General features: G+C 51.6%; 1 protein-coding gene across 1 annotated transcript; it reads left to right on the forward strand.

The window, feature by feature from the left end:
* The first annotated feature begins 691 nt into the window (after positions 1–691).
* On the forward strand, positions 692–13,025 carry CALB2 (calbindin 2). The gene is made up of 11 exons (XM_066582295.1): positions 692–818; positions 4,524–4,600; positions 4,789–4,878; positions 5,068–5,148; positions 5,492–5,548; positions 5,743–5,820; positions 8,297–8,352; positions 11,103–11,142; positions 11,492–11,545; positions 11,624–11,695; positions 12,424–13,025. Exons 1-11 carry the CDS (start codon positions 725–727, stop codon positions 12,544–12,546), a joined length of 822 nt encoding a protein of 273 aa, XP_066438392.1. The 5' UTR covers positions 692–724; the 3' UTR covers positions 12,547–13,025.
* Positions 13,026–17,602: the final 4,577 nt, after the last annotated feature.

The raw sequence follows: 17,602 nt of genomic DNA on the forward strand, positions 1-17,602 counted from the left end.
TGCTTCTAATAAACCTGATATTCACTGACTGACTAAAATAATGGCGCACATGTCGAGCCTGGGAATGGGGGAGGGGAGGAAGGGGGACACCAAACACCGTCAGAATGTATATTTGTGACCTCACATAAGGGCGTTTTGCTACATCCTCACTGGTTCAAAAGTGCATTGATGTCCAAAACTATAACCCACATATACGTGGGGGCTCTTGTAGCAGCAGCCTGACCCTGAGTGCCGGCACACAACCTGCTGTCTGTTGCTATCACTTATATCGCTGTTCTGATATGTCATAGCTCGTTACTTTTTGTACCACTAAATAAACGATCATGAAAAAGTGATGGGGCCAGGGGAGAGCTTTATAGATGATTGCTGCCAGGAGGTGTCAGCTCAGGACAATCCATCTGTGATCCCATGATTCCTAGCACTGACTAGGGACTCCTGACATGTAGATGATGCACGGCCCACCGCTTCATACCTCCCCTTCCCTGTACATGATGGGAGAATCAGACTGTGTTGTGGTCTGAAGCCCCCTTCACTGTGCAGCGGCTCCAGGCACCCACCACCCCTGTGTCAGTACTTAGAGGGAGTGTGGCTCAATACTGCCCTCTGTGGGTGACAGTCAGCGCTGCAGCCTGGGAGATGTGTATATAAAGGAGGAGCGCAGTGTGGATCTGGGATCACTGGAGAGAAGGCACCGAAGCTCCGTGACTCGCTGCTCTCACTGGGAATGATGGCTCACAAGCAGCAGCCTCTGTACCTGCACCTGGCCGAGCTCACCGCCTCCCAGTTCCTGGATATATGGAAACACTACGACTCTGATGGTAAGAGCAACTCCCACCCCAAAACTTTACTCTGCCCCCTGGGGGGAAAAAAGGGTTAAAAGTCCCTGTCTCTGAGCCCGTCTTCCCCAGCCATCATTCTTTTCTGCTCACTGCACTCCTATAACTGGATATTAAATGTCAGGGGTTCTCCGGACACTGGACCATGCCACCCTGACCCCCAAAACCAGTAGACCCCCGAGGCCACCCTTATCACCAAAACCAGGTGTTCTCTAGGACCACCAATACCAGGAGTCTTCTGGTCACTGGACTATGCCACAATGACCACTGACTCCAGGAGTCCTCAGGACACTGGACCATGCCACTCTAACCACCAATAGTGGATACTGGACTGTGCTGCCTTGACCACCTATACCAACTGTCCTCCGGATACTGGACCATGCCACTCATTACTAATACCAGCAGTCCACAGGATACTGAAGCGTGCCACCTGGATAACAGATACCAGTACTACTCCAGACACTGGACCCTGACCATCAATGCCAGAAGTCTTCTGGACACGGGACTGTGCCAGCTTGATTACCTAAACCAGAGGTCCTCCAGAACCACCTTGACCACCAATACCAGGAGTTCTCTGGACACTGGACTATTCCAGCTTGATCAACAATACCTGGAGTCCTCCGGACATTGGATCGTGCCGCCCTGACCATCAATAAAAGGAATCCTCTGGACACTGGACCATGCTGCACTGACCATCAATAAATGAAGTGAACAATGTCATTCTGACCACCAATACCAAGAGCCCTCTGACACTGGACTGTACCGCCCTGATCACCAGTGCCAGGAGTCCTCTGGACACTGGACTGTGCTACCATGACTATCAATGCCAGGAGTCCTCCGGACACTGGACTGTGCCATCCCGGCCACCAATGCCAGGAGTCCTCCTGACACTGGACTGTGCCACCCCGGCCACCAATGCCAGGAGTCCTCCTGACACTGGACTGTGCTGCCCTGACCACCAATGCCAGGAGTCCTCCGGACACGGGACTGTGCTGCCCTGACCACCAATGCCAGGAGTCCTCCAGACACTGGACTGTACCGCCCTGATCACCAATGCCAGAAGTCCTCCGGACACTGGACTGTGCCGCCCTGACCACCGATGCCAGAAGACCACAAGACACCGGACCACGCCATCTTGATCACCAATACCAGGAATCCTCTGAAGCCATATTGGCCACCAGCAGTCACCCACCTACTTACCTCTTTCTTTATAGCACACATTTAACCCCCAATAGCATATTGAGCCCCTATTTCCAGAGGTATTTGTGAGGCGACTTTGGCATCAGTAAGTGGCTGCCGTCTCTGAGCCGTGCAGTAAAGCATGTTGGGTGATAGATGTCTGGCAGAGATATAATGGGGAGCCGCAGGTCCTTGTATTTACCTGGATGTACAGAGTTCCCTGCAAGAAGATGGCTGATGTGAGACCTGTCCCCCAGGGGGCGCTCTTACTCTTGCTTCTTTGGGGCAAGCAGCACACAAAACATCTGATCCCTCCTCACCTGCCCGTCTCGCTCCGCGCTTTCCCTTGTGTTTGTTTACGTATTCGTCGAGTAGTGAAAAGACACGAAGTCCCCAAGTGAGGAGAGGAGTCGCTTGAGATCCGAGAAGTTCCAGAGGGAAAATGTGCGGCGACATCAAAAACAGGAGCACAGCTGCGTCTCAACCCGTACCTGCTGGATCACCAAATACTAGCCGAGTGTATCCCCCAGACTGTCACCCCATATATTACCCCAAAGTATCCCCAGACTGTCACCCCAAATATTACCCCAGAGTGTCCCCCAGACTGTCACCCCAAATACTGCCCCAGAGTGTCCACAAGACTGTCACCCCAAATACTGCCCCAGTGTCCCCCAGACTGTCACCCCATATATTACCCCAGAGTATCTCCAGACTGTCACCCCAAATATTACCCCAGAGTGTCCCCCAGACTGTCACCCCAAATATTACCCCAGAGTGTGCCCCAGACTGTCACCCCAAATACTGCCCCAGAGTGTCCACAAGACTGTCACCCCAAATACTGCCCCAGTGTCCCCCAGACTGTCATCCCAAATATTACCCCAGAGTGTCCCCCAGACTGTCACCTCAAACACTGCCCCAGAGTGTCCCCCAGACTGTCACCCCAAATATTACCCCAGAGTGTCCCCCAGACTGTCACTCCAAATATTACCCCAGGGTGTCCCCCAGACTGTCACCCCAAATATTACCCCAGAGTGTCCCCCAGACTGTCACCTCAAACACTGCCCCAGAGTGTCCCCCAGACTGTCACCCCAAATATTACCCCAGAGTGTCCCCCAGACTGTCACTCCAAATATTACCCCAGGGTGTCCCCCAGACTGTCACTCCAAATATTACCCCAGGGTGTCCCCCAGACTGTCACTCCAAATACTGCCCCAGAGTGTCCCCCAGACTGCCACCCCAAATATTACCCCAGAGTGTCCCCCAGACTGCCACCCCAAATATTACCCCAGAGTGTCCCCCAGACTGCCACCCCAAATATTACCCCAGAGTATCCCCAGACTGTCACCCCAAATATTACCCCAGACTGTGACCCCAAATACTACCCCAGAGTATCCCCAGACTGTCACTCCAAATACTGCCCCAGAGTGTCCCCCAGACTGTCACCCCAAATACTGCCCCAGAGTATCCCCAGACTGTCACCCCTAAATATTACCCCAGGGTGTCCCCCAGACTGTCACCCCAAATATTACCCCAGAGTATCCCCAGACTGTCACCCCCAAATATTACCTCAGGGTGTCCCGCAAACTGTCACCCCAAATATTACCCCAGGGTGTCCCGCAAACTGTCACCCCCAAATATTAGCTCAGAGTTTCCCCAGACTGTCACCCCCAAATATTACCCCAGGGTGTCCCCCAGACTGTCACCCCAAATATTACCCCAGGGTGTCCCCCAGACTGTCACCCCCAAATATTACCTCAGAGTGTCCCCCAGACTGTGACCCAAAATACTACCCCAAAGTATCCCCAGATTGTCACCCCAAATATTACCCCAGGGTGTCCCCCAGACTGTCACCCCCAAATATTACCTCAGATTGTCACCGCAAATATTAGCTCAGCATTTCCCCCAGACTGTCACCCCAAATACTGCCCCAGAGTGTTCCCAAGATATGACCCTTATCCCAGAAACGTACCCTATGTGTGCTCAAATATCACCACAAATACTGCCCAGGGTGTCCCCCAGAAAATTCTTCTAACCTGTGGGCTCTCTTCTGCTATGATGGTCTCTTGTGCCCCCAGGATTCACCCCCCACCCCACCTCCGCTCACTCGCTCTGCGCCTCTTGTCTCCTTTCTCCGCTTCCTCCTCCCTGCTGTCAGATCCATCACATCTGCTGACAGCGAACCAGCAAAGAGAGGGTTAACTGCGCTCAAACCCTGGAAATCCTGCCGAGACTGCAGCAAACCACAAGGAAAGCTGAGATCTGGGGCGCTGTATGCGGGGTCATCAAGTGATCAACCCAAGAGATCCACTATATAGTCATGGAGGGGGAATCTACTGTGTCCCCTGCAAACAGCTCCGCAGATCTCAGCTGCCTGCAGGCGGTACATGTGCTGGTGGGGAGTGCTGTCAGATTGTGGCCGGGGATTTGTCACTTGTCTTTGTACTGTCACAAGAGGTGGTGCAGGTGGAGCGGACCTGATGGTGACATTGTCCTCGCTTCTCCCTCCAGGAAATGGCTACATTGAAGGGAAGGAGCTGGAGAACTTCTTCCAGGAGCTGGAGACTGCAAGGAGAGGAGCCGGAGTGGTAAGAAGCCCTACAGCGACTGGGGGCCCTGGAGTCATCTAATCTTCTGCTCCTGGGAAAGCTGGGTACTATATGGCCGCCATTGCAGGCACCCAGCTTTCCCAACTCCAGGTGTGCCCCCTCAGTCATGGGGATCAGGCTCTGCCCTCCCCACACTGTCATCTGACTCTCTCCTGCTCCGTCATTAGGAAGGATCCAGCATCAACATCGGGGAGAAGCTGAAAGAGTTCATGCAGAAGTACGACAAGAACGCAGATGGTCGCATCGAGATGTCCGAGGTGAGTGCTCTGCAGGGGGCGTCCATTATTACCAGGACCACGGCGTGCGGCTCCAGATGGGGCCACCAACTGGGGCGGTGAGATCAGAGAAGTGTCGGAGTGTCATCAGGCGTTCACCCAGTGCTGAGTACAGCGGCAGCGCCAGCCTCGTGCCAGTGTGTCAGCTTCTTCTCTGTCTTCTCCTCGCAGTTGGCACAGATTCTTCCAACAGAAGAAAATTTCTTGCTCTGCTTCAGACAACACGCCGGATCCAGCACTGAGTTTATGGAGGTAAGTGACACATCACACTGTACTAACCTGTACACACTCCCTTCTGCTACACCACAATGCACACTTACCTGCACACACTCACCTCTACTATACTACACTACACTCCACCTGTACACACTCACCTCTGCTACACCACACTGCACACACTCAGCTCTACTATATCACACTACACTACACCTGTACACACTCCACTCTGCTACACCACACTGCACCGTTCCCTGCACGCACTCACCTCTGCTATATCACACTGCACTCCCCCAGCACATACTCCCTTCTGCTGCACCGTTCTGTTACCCTCCTCGATGTGGTGAGTTAGATAACTGATTTATTACTAATATTTCAGGCTTGGAGGAAATACGACACAGACAGAAGCGGCTACATCGAAGCCAACGAACTAAAGGTGAGAACATGATGGAAGCAGGCTGGTGGGATGGGAGCCCCTCACTGGTGAGTGCTGTAGGATCATACACCCAGGTAACGTCTCTACTAGATGGATTCTGCCCTAATATAATAATTACCCCATGTCCCGCCATGTAATAACTGCCCTACATTCATATCATTTATCTCATGAAGTTTCTCCTCTGATACTTCCAGGGATTCCTATCTGATCTGCTGAAAAAAGCAAACCGACCATTCGATGAAAAGAAACTCCATGAGTACACCCAGACTATAGTGAGTACACCCAGACTATAGAGGGTACACCCAGACTATAGAGGGTACACCCAGACTATAGAGCGTACACCCAGACTATAGTGAGTACACCTGACTATAGGAAGTACAATCAGACTATAGAGGGTACACCCAGACTATAGTAAGTACACCCAGACTATAGTAAGTACACCCGACTATAGGAAGTACACCCGACTATAGGAAGTACACTCAACTATAGAGGGTACACCCAGACTATAGAGGGTACACCCAGACTATAGAGGGTACACCCAGACTATAGAGGGTACACCCGACTATAGAGGGTACACCCGACTATAGAGGTACACCAGACTATAGTAAGTACACCCTACTATAGGAAGTACAATCAGACTATAGTGAGTACACCTAGACTATAGAGGGTACACCTAGACTATAGAGGGTACACCTAGACTATAGAGGGTACACCTAGACTATAGAGGGTACACCTAGACTATAGAGGGTACACCTAGACTATAGAGGGTACACCTAGACTATAGAGGGTACACCTAGACTATAGAGGGTACACACAGACTATAGAGCGTACACCTGACTATAGGAAGTACAATCAGACTATAGAGGGTACACCCCGACTATAGTAAGTACACCCGACTATAGTAAGTACACCCGACTATAGGAAGTACACTCGACTATAGAGGGTACACCCAGACTATAGAGGGTACACCCAGACTATAGAGGGTACACCCAGACTATAGAGGGTACAGCCGACTATAGAGGGTACAGCCGACTATAGAGGGTACAGCCGACTAAAGTAAGTACACCCAGACTATAGTGAGTACACCCTACTATCTGAAGTACAATCAGACTATAGTGAGTACACCCAGACTATAGAGGGTACACCCAGACTATAGAGGGTACACCCAGACTATAGAGGGTACACCCAGACTATAGAGCGTACACCCAGACTATAGTGAGTACACCTGACTATAGGAAGTACAATCAGACTATAGAGGGTACACCCAGACTATAGTAAGTACACCCGACTATAGTAAGTACACCCGACTATAGAGGGTACACCCAGACTATAGAGGGTACACCCAGACTATAGAGGGTACACCCAGACTATAGAGGGTACACCCAGACTATAGAGGGTACACCCAGACTATAGAGGGTACACCCGACTATAGAGGGTACACCCGACTATAGAGGGTACACCCGACTATAGAGGGTACACCCGACTATAGTAAGTACACCAGACTATAGTAAGTACACCCAGACTATAGTGAGTACACCCTACTATAGGAAGTACAATCAGACTATAGAGGGTACACCTAGACTATAGAGGGTACACCTAGACTATAGAGGGTACACCTAGACTATAGAGGGTACACCTAGACTATAGAGGGTACACCTAGACTATAGAGGGTACACCTAGACTATAGAGGGTACACACAGACTATAGAGGGTACACCTAGACCATAGTGAGTACACCCGACCATAGTGGGTACACCCAGACCATAGTGGGTACAGCCTGACCATAGTGGGTACAACCTGACCATAGTGAGGACACCCAGACTATAGAGGGTACACCCAGACTATAGTGGGTACACCCAGACTATAGTGGGTACACCCAGACTATAGTGGGTACACCCAGACTATAGTGAGTACACCCAGACTATAGAGGGTACGCCCAGACTATAGTGAGTATACCCGTTTATAGAGGGTACGCCCAGACTATAGTGAGTACACCCGACTATAGAGGGTACACCCAGACTATTGTGAGTACACCCGACTATAGAGGGTACACCCAGACCATAGTGAGTACAACCTAACCATAGTGAGGACACCCAACTATAGAGAGTACAACTTGACCATAGTGAGTACACCAGACTATAGAGGGTACCCCCAGACTATAGAGAATACCCCCAGACTATAGAGAATACCCCCAGACTATAGAGAGTACAATCAGACCATAGAAAGTACAACTATTACTATAGATAGAACAACCCAGACGATAATTTGACTAGAGAGAGTACAACCCAGACTATGGAGAATACACCCAGACTATAGTAAATACAATTTGAGTATAAAGAGTACACCCCAACTGTAGACAATGCAACCCAGACCATAGAGAGTACACCCAGACCATAGAGTGTACACCAAGACTATAGAGAGTATAATCTGACCATAGAGAGTACACCTAGACCATAGAGTGTACACCCAGACTATAGAGAGTACAATCTGATCATAGATAGTACAACTCATACTATAGAGAGTACAACCCAGACTATAGTGAATATACCCATATCATAGTGAGTACACCCTGACTGTAGAGCGTACAGCCATATTATAGAAAGTACAACTCCAGTACAAAGAGTGACGGTTCACTATTTATGTATATTGTGCAGCAGAATCTTTGTGGTTGCTTTATCTAATGTGCAGTGTGAGGTTGGCACGTGTATCCTGAGCCTGTGAGCTCACACTCTAATTCTTTGTCTTGCAGCTCCGCATGTTTGACCTAAATGGAGACGGGAAGCTCTGCCTGTCTGAGATGTCCAGGTAACAAGAGGCTGTAATTAGTGTTAAGGCTCCATACTAAGAGCTCCTTCACACTAGCGTATATCGTCCACGTTTTTACAGCCGGCTGATATACGCTACCCATCTGATGCATTGGTTTCCAATGCATCAGTTCAGATGGGCGTATTCCCGATACGTCTAAACGTCTGACTAGCAAAGATAGGTGCGCATTCCGGCCAGATGTTTTTATGTCGTCCAGAAAAGATAGTTCTGGAACTATCTACGTCAGGAATACGGCTGCCGCTGCCATAGACTCCTGTGGAGCCTAAGACAGCTGCCGGAGAAGAGAGGTGGGAGGGAGTTTAGCAGCGTGACTGCTAAACTCCATCCCCCTTCTCTTCCCCCTCTCCCGCTGTCTGCAATGGGAGGGGATGGGGCGGGGGCTAGTGTGCTAAAGTCCCGCCCCATTCCCCTTGCTGGCAGCTCCCATAGGCTGGAGTGGAGAGAGGGAGGGACTAGTTTTGCTAAGCTCCCACCCCCTCCCCTTGTTGTAAGCCAGCAAGGGGTGTCAGAGAGTGGGTGGGGTAATAGCAGAGCTAAACCAACCCCCATACACCCCCTTCCTTCCCCCCTGCCTCTCGATTACGCAATTTTCGACTGGCCGATAATCGTTGCGCCCGTGTGAATGAAGTCTAAGGCCGCTAATATACGAGCGCAACCGGTAGCAGCTAGTGCTCACATTTTCCTGATAATTGCTGGGCGTCAGTTAGTGCTTTTACCCGCTGTTAACACTCATGTAATAGTAGTAATTGGCAGGCTGGACCTGCAGCCCGGCAGTCATCCGGAAAACGTGAGCACTAGCAGCTGCTAGCTCTCGTGTAAAAGCAGCCTAAAGGGCGCCCTCTAGAGATCAGGACTGTTACAATGATAATTGATCTATTAAAGGAACAGACCCCTTTTAACCACTTAAGGACCAGACACTTTTGAGGAATTTTACCCATGTGGTGTTTTTACTGGCCTATTTTTTTTTTTTCTTTCAGCTGCCAAAATTATTTTTGCTGCATTTTTTTTCCGTGACATATAGGGCTATTTTATATATCTTTTTTAGTGACTCTTTTACTGTTTTTTAGTTTTACTGGGGGTAAAAAGTTTAAAAAAATGATTTTTAAGATTTACAATTGTTTTTTTTAATTAGTATATTTACGCTAAAATAAAGTATGGTAATGAGTTCCTCATTTTGTTTTGGACGTTTTGACATAAAATAAGACAATGTGACTGACCCAGAGAGGTCTTATATAAAGTCATGGGGGACATAGAAGGAAAAAACATAATTACAAAAATAAATGTAAAAGTTTCAAAATAAAATAAAAATATATACATAAAAAAGAAAATAACCCAAACCGTCGCCGTGTAATCCAAAACTATACATATTATATGTCAAAACATGCAAAACAAAATGAGGAACACACTGTAGCTGGGGCATCCATAGGAGCCCCAGTTACAGGGGAAAACCTTTCCTATAGTTGGGAGGAGTATCGTCACTCCTTAAGGAGACACCTAGAAGGTGAGTCAGGAGACTTATGAGGCCATGCAAGCTCCTCTGGGAAATATATGCAAATAAGGGCGCATTCAGACGACCGTATATCGGCTGGGTATTCACGCCGGCCGATATATGGCGTCTCTCTCTGCAGAGGGAGAAGGCTGGAAGAGCTGGAAGAGCAGGAAGCAGTGCTCAGAGCTCCCGCCCCCTCTCAGCCTCCTCTCCGCCCCTCTGCACTATTTGTAATGAGAGGAGGGGGCGGGGCTAAGTTTCTGGAATTAGCTCCACCCCGCCCAGCCTCTCCTCATTGAAAATAGTGCAGGAGAGTGGAGAGGAGGCAGAAAGGGGGCGGGAGCTCAGAGCACTGCTCCCAGCTCTTCCAGCCTCCTCCCCCTGCAGAGAGAGACGCCGTATATCGGCCGGCGTGAATACCCAGCCGATATACGGTCATCTGAATGCTCCCTAAGGAAGATGGAGCAATACCTCTACAGCGCCACCTTGGACGGCATCATTCTTGCAAATCAATGTCCGACCTTTTATACAGGTCTTTGGAACAATGATTGTGAATTGTAGGTGCTGTCCTTAAGGAGTGAAGATACCCTTCCCAACTCGCGTCAAGGGCTCTCAGTAGCCAAGCCAGGATCCTACTGCACACTGATGAGGGGCAAACACCCCAAAACAGCTGTCTGTGGATGGATTCTGGTTTTGTTTTCAATTCCTAATCATTGTTCCAAAGACCTGTATGAAGGGTCGGACATTGGTTTGCAGTCATCCAATAGGTGGCGCTGCAGACATATTGTTCCATTTTGCTTATTTGCATACATTCTGCTGTAGTGACATCAGTCACTAACAGAGCTGGTCAGGGTCTGCTAGGATCCTGCAGCTCTGCTGTAACAGGGGGACCCGGCGGTCACTTGATTGCCGGGTCACATAGTGGAAATAATACATCCACTTTCACTTTTTAGTACATAGCGCTCATTGAGCACCATGTACCTAGGAAAGGAAAAGGCAGAAGCTGTTAAAAACGGCTTCCCCCTTCTCCTCTGGGTCCTCAGCTGTGTCTTACAGCCAAGGGCCTGACTTGCTTCAGCTTGATTGCAGGAGCAGAGGCTTTAATACCACGCCATACATCTGCTATCGGCAGGGATTAAAGCGGAGGACCAAGCCCCATATATTTACTGCGCTTGGTCCTCAAGGGGTTAATAATAACGCTGATTGTGCCACATGCTGATGACTATATTCTGTATTCCAGGCTGCTCCCTGTGCAGGAGAACTTCTTACTGAAATTTCAGGTAGGCAGATCCCTTTGTGTTCCATCCGTTCAGGGGATCCCTCTTACAGCGCAGTGCGATTTTGGCTTCTGCTGTTGATGCCATTTGAGAAATCCTCATCACACCTGGGACAGCTGTCATGGCAGCCATATTGGTTGTCACTCTGCTCTCCCAGAGATGTATTTGTGTATAGGGATGGCCTCGCTGCTTGTACTGGAGAATAGTACCTTCCCTGGAATATTGGTCTGCGTTGTCGGAGCTTGTAGATCTCTCCTGTAGGGGGCGATAGTGATGTCTGTGGCGTGAAGCCTGCAGGTGTGGATGTGACGGGTTATTACCTGGACTCAACCGTTGTCCTGTTGTCCCCCAGGGTATGAAGCTCAGCTGCGAGGAGTTCAACGCAATATTTAACTTCTACGATAAGGTAATAGTGATGAGGCTGAGCGAGGTATGGGGCGGGGCCTACTGGGGCATGACCTCTGACCTGTGACTCTGGTTTTAGGACAGAAACGGGTACATTGACGAGCAGGAGCTGGACGCCTTACTGAAGGACTTCTTTGACAAAAACAAGAAGGTAAGTTACTGAGGGGACAGATAATGGGGTGACCTCAGGTAAGATGGGGGTGATGGTGACCTAATAACACAAGGAACTGCTGCGACTGGTGCAGAGGAAGGAAACGGGAGGGGGCAGAGATGTGACCGGCCAAGAACTCTACAAGGAGATGTCAGAACGATGAAGAATCAATGTAACCCCCCCACCCCCGTCACCTTGACTGCCACCTCAACCACCGCCTGTCACTTTGACAACCGCCTGTCACCTGGTCCATTACCTGACAGCTCAGCATCTTCCTGTGACCTTGGCCACTGTCTGTCACCTCAATCACCACCTGACACCTTGACATATGTCCTACACCTCAACCTCTGCCTGTCCCCTTAACATCTTCTTTCCACCTTGACCTGTGCCTCACACCTCAATCTCTGCTTGTTACATGGTCCACTGCCTGATACTTCAGCATCTTCCTGTCACCGTGACGACCGCCTGCCACTTTGACCACCAACTGTCACTTTGACTTTTGGCTGACACTGCAAGCCACATTGACCTTTGCCCAGCACCCGACCCACTGCCTGACATCTCAACATGTTCCTGCCACCTTGACCACCACTTGCCACCTTGACTGCCACCTGACACCTCATCCGCTGCCCCACACACTTTGATGGCTGTCCGACACATCGACAGCCGTCTATCACCTCGATGGCTGTCCGTCACCTCCGCTCTCCCATGATTCTCTTCTCTTGTTGCAGGAAATGAATATTCAAAGCCTGACCGGCTATCGCCAGAGCATCATGTCGCTGTGTGACGCCGGACGCCTCTACCGCAAGGAGCTGGAGATTGTACTCTGCAATGACTCGACCACCTTGAAGTAACTAGGGGGCCCCACTGCTCACTCTCACTGCACTGCGCTCCTGTATCCTGCCCCACCCCCCACCATTGAGAGACAGGGGAGAGACTACCAGGATGTGAGAGACATCATGGCACAGAGAGATCGGAGCTGTCAGAGGGTCGTATAGAAGAGACAGCAGAGTGAGGGCCGCACCATCTGCCAGGTTCCCCTCACTCTAATTTACCGATCCTATTGCGGTGATAAGCCGGCAGGGACCTCACTTACCCCCTGCCGCAGGCCCTTTCTCTGGCGCCCTCTGGTGTCTAGTCCCAGGCTGTTTCTATGAATAGTTCCCCTCCACACCTCGTACCCTTGGGTCTCCCCCCTGGCTGCTCTCACATAGATACCCGCCGCCCTGGGTTTAGAGGCCTCCTCATTTGGGTTTTCCGCAGAGTGGATCCTGGATTCTCATTTCTTTCTGAGTTTTGCTTGTTTTACCTGTTCTACCAAAGAATGAATAAAATGACCAATCCTGAGTGTGGAGTCTGAGTCTGCAGGTACAGGCGGGGGGAATGGGGGTGTCTGACTACACAGAGGGGCTTCAGAGACCTGAGTGCAGAGTCTGCAGGTGCAGGCGGGGGGAATGGGGGTGTCTGACTACACAGAAGGGCTTCAGAGACCTGAGTGCAGAGTCTGCAGGTACAGGCGGGGGGAATGGGGGTGTCTGACTACACAGAAGGGCTTCAGAGACCTGAGTGCAGAGTCTGCAGGTGCAGGCGGGGGGAATGGGGGTGTCTGACTACCCAGAGGGGCTTCAGAGACCTGAGTGCAGAGTCTGCAGGTGCAGGCGAGGGGAATGGGGGTGTCTGACTACACAGAGGGGCTTCAGAGACCTGAGTGCAGAGTCTGCAGGTGCAGGCGGGGGGAATGGGGGTGTCTGACTACACAGAGGGGCTTCAGAGACCTGAGTGCAGAGTCTGCAGGTGCAGGTGGGGGGAATGGGGGTGTCTGACTACACAGAGGGGCTTCAGAGACCTGGGTGCAGAGTCTGCAGGTGCAGGTGGGGGGAATGGGGGTGTCTGACTACACAGAGGGGCTTGAGAGACCTTAGTGTAGAGTCTGCAGGTGCAGGCGAGGGGAATGGGGGTGTCTGACTACACAGAGGGGCTTCAGAGACCTGAGTGCAGAGTCTGCAGGTGCAGGCGGGGGGAATGGGGGTGTCCGACTACACAGAGGGGCTTCAGAGACCTGAGTGCAGAGTCTGCAGGTGCAGGCGGGGGGAATGGGGGTGTCTGACTACACAGGGGCTTCAGAGACCTGAGTGCAGAGTCTGCAGGTGCAGGCGAGGGGAATGGGGGTGTCTGACTACACAGAGGGGCTTCAGAGACCTGAGTGCAGAATCTGCAGGGGCAGGAGGGGGGAACGGGGGTGTCTGACTACATAGAGGGGCTTCAGAGACCTGAGTGCAGAATCTGCAGGTGCAGGCAGGGGGAATGGGGGTGTCTGACTACACAGAGGGGCTTCAGAGACCTGAGTGCAGAGTCTGCAGGTGCAGGCGAGGGAAATGGGGGTGTCGGACTACACAGAGGGGCTTCAGAGACCTGAGTGCAGAGTCTGCAGGTGCAGGCAGGGGGAATGGGGGTGTCTGACCACGTTAAGGGGCTTCAGAGACCTAAGTGCAGAGTCTGCAGGTGCAGGCGGGGGGAATGGGGGTGTCTGACTACACAGAGGGGCTTCAGAGACCTGAGTGCAGAATCTGCAGGGGCAGGAGGGGGGAACGGGGGTGTCTGACTACATAAGGGGGCTTCAAAGACCAGGAGGGGGGGGCTTCATACACAGGGCACAAACGCCACATGAAGCATTAGGTGTGTCCTCATAGGGGAGCCGCAACAGCTCTATGTACAAAGAGAAGAAGAGAGATGACAACCGGATCACCACCAGAAATCGTCCCCCTGTGACACTTAAAGGGCACCTCCCCTCCTAATCATCATCTCACTCATACTCTCCTTATACTACCTTCACACGGGTGAGTCCGGTATTGGGCTGAGTAACCCGCCCCCCCCCCCCCCCCCCCCCCCGCAGATGTGAGGCGATTGTCATGCAAAAACGCCTCGCATCACTTCTCTGAAATTCGGATTGTCTGGCGTTTGTTTCACGCGCATCGGAGGATCCGCAAGGGTTTCCCATGGATTTCAATTGCAGACATCACATCGCACTTGATCACACGGCGCACAATGTGTTTGACTGTCCCAGTGAAAACAACGGCGATGCGTTCCGAGGGAGACGAAAAAATACAACATATAGCGATTATTTTTTTTTTATTATTTATTTTGGGGTTTTTAGAGATAGTATTGAGATAAAACATTTACACCATGTCTTATCCTCCGGTCACATCCAGAGCTGCAGCTACTATACTGCTGTTACACCATGGCTTATCCCCCAGTCACATCCAGAGCTGCAGCTACTATACCGCTGTTACACCATGTCTTATCCTCTGGTCACATCCAGAGCTGCAGCTACTATACTGCTGTTACACCATGGCTTATCCCCCAGTCACATCCAGAGCTGCAGCTACTATACCGCTGTTACACCATGGTCTATCCTCAGGTCACATCCAGAGCTGCAGCTACTATACCGCTGTTACACCATGGCCTATCCTCAGGTCACATCCAGAGCTGCAGCTACTATACTGGTGTTACATCATGTCTTATCCTCCGGTCACATCCAGAGCTGCAGCTACTATACTGCTGTTACACCATGGCCTATCCTCAGGTCACATCCAGAGCTGCAGCTACTATACCGCTGTTACACCATGGCTTATCCTCCAGTCACATCCAGAGTTGCAGCTACTATACTGCTGTTACACCATGGCCTATCCTCAGGTCACATCCAGAGCTGCAGCTACTATACTGCTGTTACACTATGGCTTATCCTCCAGTCACATCCAGAGCTGCAGCTACTATACTGCTGTTACACCATGGCCTATCCTCCGGTCACATCCAGAGCTGCAGTCTGCGTATGAGCAGAGAACGGTAAGGTGCAGTGTGTGTGTGTGTGTCAGATATACAGAGGGAGGGGGGGCGGTCTTAAAAGTGTGGAAAAGATCATATAAAATGAAAATGGTTGGGCAGCCGGCGACTTGCATAAGAGCTGCGGGAGAGGGAAAAGACCGGCTGGACACCGACATGACGGCCATCTTGGATTCATCTCCTATGGTCATTCATCGTTTTGGTTTCTCAGAGCCAGAATCTTCTTGGAGTCTTGATGTTAGTTGGTCGGCGGCGCTGTGGGCGGCGGACACGCGGGCCTCGTTCACCGGACATTAGGGCGGTCCCAACACGTTCTGCGTGAGAACGCCGTCACACCGCTGTAATGTAGAGACATCACCGCGTTACCGCGAGAACGGAGAACATTGCGGTAGCCAGAAGCCGCAGTCTGATACACCGACCTCCCACTGCGAAAACTATAGTGAAATCCAAGATGGCGGCATTCAAAATGCGGTCATGTTGGTGAAACGGCTAATATATTGCATCAGCGTCTGCTGAACCTTCTTCATTCTCTACAGGTGTGTCCACACTTCGAGATCCCCGTATAAACGGAACAGCGTCTGCTCGGTCCTGGGTGGTCTTCTGTATTTTTTTATCTCTGTCCTTTCCTCTTCATCCAGCAAGTGGCGCTGTGTCTCCTCTCAGGCCGACGTCTTATATCTGCCGGCTTCTGATATTCAGCCTCGTCTCCGGCAGGTGGCGCTGTGTCACCTCTCTGGGTGTGCTTCTCGATCTTCTCCGGCAGATGGCGATGTGACTCCTCTCAGATCGTCTCCTTGTATCTGCCGGCTTCTGACAGTTGTCCTTGTCTCCGGCAGGTGGCGCTGTGTCACCTCTCTGGGTGTGCTTCTCTTTTCTCTCCGGCAGGTGGCGCTGTGTCTCCTTTCTGGGTGTACTTCTCCCCCCTCTCCTGCAGGTGGCACTGTGACTCCTCTCAGGTTGTTTACCTTTGCCGGCTTCTGACATTCGTCCTCGTCTCCGGCAGGTGGCGCTGTGTATCCTCTCTGGGTGTGCTTCTCTTTTCTCTCCAGCAGGTGGCGCTATGTCTCCTTCCTGGGTGTACTTCTCCCTCCTCTCCGGCAGATGGCGCTATGACTCGTCTCAGGTCGTCTCCTTGTATCTGCCGGCTTCTGACAGTCATCCTCGTCTCCAGCAGGTGGCGCTGTGTCACCTCTCTAGGTGTGCTTCACTTTTCTCTCCGGCAGGTGGCGCTGTGTCTCCTTTCTGGGTGTACTTCTCCTTCCTCTCCAGCAGGTGGTGCCGTCTCCCTTTACTGTCTTCTGACAGTCGTCCCTGTCTCCAGATGGTGGCGCTGTGTTACCTCTCTGGGTGTGCTTCTCTTTTCTCTCCAGCAGGTGGCGCTGTGTCTCCTCTCTGGGTGTGCTTCTCCCTCTTCGCCAGCAGATGGCGCTGTGACTCCTCTCATGTCGTCTCCTTGTATCTGCCGGCTTCTGACAGTCGTCCTCGTCTCCAGCAGGTGGCGCTGTGTCACCTCTCTGGGTGTGCTTCTCGATCTTCTCCGGCAGATGGTGCTGTGACTCCTCTCAGATCGTCTCCTTGTATCTGCCGGCTTCTGACAGTTGTCCTTGTCTCCGGCAGGTGGCGCTGTCACCTCTCTGGGTGTGCTTCTCTTTTCTCTCCGGCAGGTGGCGCTGTGTCTCCTTTCTGGGTGTACTTCTCCCCCCTCTCCTGCAGGTGGCACTGTGACTCCTCTCAGGTTGTTTACCTTTGCCGGCTTCTGACATTCGTCCTCGTCTCCGGCAGGTGGCGCTGTGTATCCTCTCTGGGTGTGCTTCTCTTTTCTCTCCAGCAGGTGGCGCTATGTCTCCTTTCTGGGTGTACTTCTCCCTCCTCTCCGGCAGATGGCGCTATGACTCGTCTCAGGTCGTCTCCTTGTATCTGCCGGCTTCTGACAGTCGTCCTCGTCTCCAGCAGGTGGCGCTGTGTCACCTCTCTGGGTGTGCTTCACTTTTCTCTCCGGCAGGTGGCGCTGTGTCTCCTTTCTGGGTGTACTTCTCCTTCCTCTCCAGCAGGTGGTGCCGTCTCCCTTTA

Source organism: Eleutherodactylus coqui, chromosome 11 (genome assembly GCF_035609145.1).
Source record: "Eleutherodactylus coqui strain aEleCoq1 chromosome 11, aEleCoq1.hap1, whole genome shotgun sequence".
NCBI classification, from domain to species: domain Eukaryota; kingdom Metazoa; phylum Chordata; class Amphibia; order Anura; family Eleutherodactylidae; genus Eleutherodactylus; species Eleutherodactylus coqui.

Coding starts and splice junctions, on each gene's coding strand:
- CALB2 (XM_066582295.1), top strand. CDS start 725: ATGATGGCTCACAAGCAGCAGCCTCTGTACCTGCACCTGGCCGAGCTC. Junction 11,143..11,491: donor ACTTCTTACTGAAATTTCAG/GTAGGCAGATCC, acceptor GTTGTCCCCCAG/GGTATGAAGCTCAGCTGCGA. Junction 11,546..11,623: donor TATTTAACTTCTACGATAAG/GTAATAGTGATG, acceptor CTCTGGTTTTAG/GACAGAAACGGGTACATTGA.